Here is a 5822-nt window from a genome sequence, read left to right as displayed (position 1 = left end):
GAGCAGCCCTCCTTCCTGGTCGGGTAGATGTTACTTCCTCGTATAACTTCTGATGGTGACTTTGGTAGCCACAGGTGGAGCACTGCAGAGAGGAAATCCATACAAGACCCCGCTTCTGCTCTCGAGAGTAGTCCCAGTCCAGAGAACCCTTACAGGTTGGTTGTTTTTCTTTGTGGTCTCTAAAAGCGAAATTCCACAGCTCAGATGTCTTCTTATTGTGTAAAAGTCTGTAAGTTTCACATTCTGGACTTCCTGGTACTTCATCAGTATAACTGTCAATAGCTTGTACCTCTCTACCTCTTGGTCTTAAAATCATCATACCACTGTCCTTTCCTTGTGCATCACAAATTTGCATGGTCTGGTCATTGTTAGTGAATGTCACCATCTGTGCAAACTTGTCATTGTTTAGTCTAACTGGTAGAGGCTTTTCTGCTCTTTTAATCCCATTTTTTTGACACTTGGATCCTTTGTTATGTGGTGTACTTCCTTTTTTGAACTGAAATTTGGACAGATATTTTAGTCTTTCTTTCCCCATATTATCTTATATTGAACAGCTACTCAGTAAATTGCAGTATGATTTTGTGAATATTTTTCACTTCAATATACTCACTTTAGGCCTTAGTTTTATTTATTTGTTTTAACCAGTTTTTGATCTTTTTAAGAGACCCCCCTCTTCTTTGAAGACAGCAGAAATGAACACAACCCCAGTCTGATAAAGAGACCATTATCTTAATCACCAAACACAAAGGAGTCCAATGTCTTGTTAATCTCTGCAGAGTAATTAATGAGCTAAATTTTGATACCCAATTGACCAGATACAGATTCCATTATAATTTTAAAAATTGAATTTTTTCATAAAAGTTAAGATTTCTCTACCCTAAATTTTTCATTAATTAACAATTCAAAATTTTTAACCAATTAATCAAAATGAAACAAATGATAAAAAAAGAACAATTAGCTATTCCCCTATCTAATGATACCAATCTTGTATATATATCATGTTTTAAAGCAAAGTTATGACGATTTGAAACTCATCACTTGTAACTCATATTTCACCATGAAATTGGTCAGTAATCATGATAATCCCAAGGGGGATTAAATCCTCCATTTCTCCGGCTCTCTCAGCCCTATAACTGTCTGCTTCGGACATTTTGTTGATTACTAATTAGGGCACCTGCTGTGCTAATTAGAGAGCAATTGAAGATAATAAAGTTGTCTTCAAGGTATCACACCGGTAATTGACCAATCAAAATGAACTTAGTCAAATGTAGGTCCATACATATAAAATAATTTTTTCTTTCTTTTGATGGTTTTTTTAATTTTCTTTTTTGCTATTTTTACAACTTTGGTACCTGTGCCTAGTAAATTTAATGTACTTTGTAAATAAAAAAAGTTTTTTGACAGGAACTATTTTTTTTCAGGACATAGGAGGCTACTTCCTGGGGTGCATCGGACCTGTTTATAAACATGCTGAAAACACGTGGATTTGAGGGTAACCCTGTTTGCAGATGGAAAAAGTCAGAAAATGCCGTGTGGGTACCCTGTTTTTTGGACTCGGCCAATGAGAGAGGTAATGTTTAACAATTTCTGCTAAGTATTTTTTCATGAATAATTTTTCCTGATTTTTAAAGAATTTTTTTCCTATATAGAAACATATAGTGAAAATAATTACCGGTGTGATACCTTGAAGGAAATTGTAAATTTCACTATTTCCTGTTTTCTGGAACTTTCTCCCTTTCTATCCTCTCAATATGGCTGCTGTGACTGAGAACACATGGTTTGAGGAACAAAAACGATTTTTATTACAGAATTCTCAAATATTACATAATACACAATGCCGCATCTTCAATCACAACAATACTGCATGTAAATACATACAAACAACAGTTTTAATGCCCGGGGCTGCGAGGAAAACAAGAGTATATGTACATAGACTTTCATACATAGTCAATACACAAAATTTTAACATTTTACAAAGAAATATGCACATTTCACACCTTTGTCATAATACACATTGCATAAAAATAGAGCACCTGTCATATGAGCCACAGCGAATAAATAACAATAGACAAAGATGTAAACTTTTATACCCCAAAAATTGCTTAGGACATGGTCCATACCCTGATTGTATATTTTAAAAAGTATACAGGTAAATCACAAAATACAACACACTTTTTTTTAACTTAACTTCTTTGATAACTATGATCTACATGTTTCTTAGATTTCTTTGGTAATTTTGGATCTGTGAGAGATTTACAATAATTTTTTTCTTTCCTATCATCATACAATTGAAACCTTTGTTTTTTGTAAAATTTTCTTCTACATTTGTACAAAATTGATCTTTCTCTCTGCCTAAAATAATTCTGTCTATTTTGTTGCTGTTTCAGAAGATGTGCTACTTTACTTCCCTTGACAACAGGTGCCCCTACAGCCTTACACAGTTCTACAGTGGAATTGCCACATCCCTTATTTAAAGTATGAATAACTCTATGAATTCTTGGTTCAAAATTCCTACTGTAAGTTATACACTTAGAATTTGATCTGAGATATGCCCTATTTACAGATTCACATTTTTGAGTTGTAGTGTGAAATTTAATTCTAGATAAACTTTTTCGCCCTAATGTCAAATTGATACAGTCTCTTAGTAATTGTTCATCACTGTCAGACATTTTGATTTTAAAGTCCTTTGGCAACACCGATGAAGTCCAATGATTTCTTTTTAGACCACGACAAGCGAAAGAATGTCTCTGGCACGGTTTACCACACTCACCTCGATAGCACGATATGATGGCATCAACAGCATAGGACAGGGCATTGGTAAGTTTTTGCATATCCCCACCAAAATACTTGTGAGCTTTTTCATATTCTGATCGACATCTGGTTTTTAGGTCCTGGGCGAATCGTTTCTTAGCTGATTCTCTGTCTGCTTTGGTACGGCCTGGAAACATGCGCTCACCGAAGGGGGCTTTGCTGGTTTCCTTCCTCTGGGACTCGAAGAAGTGCCTCAGGTCCTTCAGGTTTTCGATGTTTTTTCCCTGCTTTATGGATGCTCCCTGGGATGCCGCACTGTCTCCGTCTGTTGTTAGGTGTGATATGGTAAGAGGGTCTTCATCCTTGTTCAGTTCTTCTATACATTCAGCTGCCCACTGTTTTTCATTACCAATGTTTGTCTGTTGTGTAAGATTGGCAGTGCATCCTGTGTGCCCGGGACAGGTAACTTGTTCGCCTTTCCCCCTCAAATATTCACCCTTCTTGCATAACTTATTTCCACAAAACACTGAAATAATTTTTTTCTCACTAGTAACATTTTCACACATAGTATAAGTCACTTGTGTACCTGCTTGGAATGGTGTTTTCCCCAGTGCACTAAATGTCGAGTTGTTGTATCTGGCATCCCCCTCCGCACGAATTGATGAATTAACAGGAAGTCCACATTCAGAGTTTTTTTCTTTTAAAGATTTTCTTATATCGGTCATACTCCTTCGGTTAACAGAACTAATTTTTTCCCCCACTTTATTCGCAGTGTCTTGCATAGAGCTTGCTGACGCTGGGTGGATATTGGCTGTCAGAAGCATTCCTCGCATCCCCTCGGTAGTCAGACTGGTACCCATACGCCCAAGGGACATGGCTACATTCAGCCGAGCAGCCCTCCTTCCTGGTCGGGTAGATGTTACTTCCTCGTATAACTTCTGATGGTGACTTTGGTAGCCACAGGTGGAGCACTGTAGAGAGGAAATCCATACAAGGCCCCGCTTCTGCTCTCGAGAGTAGTCCCAGTCCAGAGAACCCTTACAGGTTGGTTGTTTTTCTCTGTGGTCTCTAAAAGCGAAATTCCACAGCTCAGATGTCTTCTTATTGTGTAAAAGTCTGTAAGTTTCACATTCTGGACTTCCTGGTACTTCATCAGTATAACTGTCAATAGCTTGTACCTCTCTACCTCTTGGTCTTAAAATCATCATACCACTGTCCTTTCCTTGTGCATCACAAATTTGCATGGTCTGGTCATTGTTAGTGAATGTCACCATCTGTGCAAACTTGTCATTGTTTAGTCTAACTGGTAGAGGCTTTTCTGCTCTTTTAATCCCATTTTTTTGACACTTGGATCCTTTGTTATGTGGTGTTCTTCCTTTTTTGAACTGAAATTTGGACAGATATTTTAGTCTTTCTTTCCCCATATTATCTTATATTGAACAGCTACTCAGTAAATTGCAGTATGATTTTGTGAATATTTTTCACTTCAATATACTCACATTAGGCCTTAGTTTTATTTATTTGTTTTAACCAGTTTTTGATCTTTTTAAGAGACCCCCCTCTTCTTTGAAGACAGCAGAAATGAACACAACCCCAGTCTGATAAAGAGACCATTATCTTAATCACCAAACACAAAGGAGTCCAATGTCTTGTTAATCTCTGCAGAGTAATTAATGAGCTAAATTTTGATACCCAATTGACCAGATACAGATTCCATTATAATTTTAAAAATTGAATTTTTTCATAAAAGTTAAGATTTCTCTACCCTAAATTTTTCATTAATTAACAATTCAAAATTTTTAACCAATTAATCAAAATGAAACAAATGATAAAAAAAGAACAATTAGCTATTCCCCTATCTAATGATACCAATCTTGTATATATATCATGTTTTAAAGCAAAGTTATGACGATTTGAAACTCATCACTTGTAACTCATATTTCACCATGAAATTGGTCAGTAATCATGATAATCCCAAGGGGGATTAAATCCTCCATTTCTCCGGCTCTCTCAGCCCTATAACTGTCTGCTTCGGACATTTTGTTGATTACTAATTAGGGCACCTGCTGTGCTAATTAGAGAGCAATTGAAGATAATAAAGTTGTCTTCAAGGTATCACACCGGTAATTGACCAATCAAAATGAACTTAGTCAAATGTAGGTCCATACATATAAAATAATTTTTTCTTTCTTTTGATGGTTTTTTTAATTTTCTTTTTTGCTATTTTTACAATTTTGGTACCTGTGCCTAGTAAATTTAATGTACTTTGTAAATAAAAAGAGTTTTTTGACAGGAACTATTTTTTTCAGGACATAGGAGGCTACTTCCTGGGGTGCATCGGACCTGTTTATAAACATGCTGAAAACACGTGGATTTGAGGGTAACCCTGTTTGCAGATGGAAAAAGTCAGAAAATGCCGTGTGGGTACCCTGTTTTTTGGACTCGGCCAATGAGAGAGGTAATGTTTAACAATTTCTGCTAAGTATTTTTTCATGAATAATTTTTCCTGATTTTTAAAGAATTTTTTTCCTATATAGAAACATATAGTGAAAATAATTACCGGTGTGATAGAGTCCAAAAAACAGGGTACCCACACGGCATTTTCTGACTTTTTCCATCTGCAAACAGGGTTACCCTCAAATCCACGTGTTTTCAGCATGTTTATAAACAGGTCCGATGCACTCCAGGAAGTAGCCTCCTATGTCCTGAAAAAAATAGTTCCTGTCAAAAAACTTTTTTTATTTACAAAGTACATTAAATTTACTAGGTACAGGTACCAAAGTTGTAAAAATAGCAAAAAAGAAAATTAAAAAAACCATCAAAAGAAAGAAAAAATTATTTTATATGTATGGACCTACATTTGACTAAGTTCATTTTGATTGGTCAATTACCGGTGTGATACCTTGAAGACAACTTTATTATCTTCAATTGCTCTCTAATTAGCACAGCTGGTGCCCTAATTAGTAATCAACAAAATGTCCGAAGCAGACAGTTATAGGGCTGAGAGAGCCGGAGAAATGGAGGATTTAATCCCCCTTGGGATTATCATGATTACTGACCAATTTCATGGT

The 5822-nt window shown here is 36.0% G+C and overlaps 1 protein-coding gene across 1 annotated transcript; it reads right to left on the bottom strand.

Moving 5' to 3' along the window:
* Positions 1-729: 729 nt before the first annotated feature.
* On the bottom strand, positions 730-3626 carry LOC134246301 (uncharacterized). Its single transcript, XM_062728626.1, has 2 exons — positions 2771-3626; positions 730-770 (listed from the first exon to the last, which is right to left on the bottom strand). Exons 1-2 carry the CDS (start codon positions 3624-3626, stop codon positions 730-732), a joined length of 897 nt encoding a protein of 298 aa, XP_062584610.1.
* Between the last annotated feature and the right edge of the window lie 2196 nt (positions 3627-5822).

The sequence above is a fragment of the Saccostrea cucullata genome, unplaced genomic scaffold, assembly GCF_032062105.1.
Source record: "Saccostrea cucullata isolate Sc308-1 unplaced genomic scaffold, CSIRO_AGI_Scuc_v1 ctg18585, whole genome shotgun sequence".
In the NCBI taxonomy this organism is placed as follows: domain Eukaryota; kingdom Metazoa; phylum Mollusca; class Bivalvia; order Ostreida; family Ostreidae; genus Saccostrea; species Saccostrea cuccullata.
The sequence above is the reverse complement of the archived record's forward strand: the minus strand, read 5'-3'. Positions and strand labels throughout refer to the sequence as shown.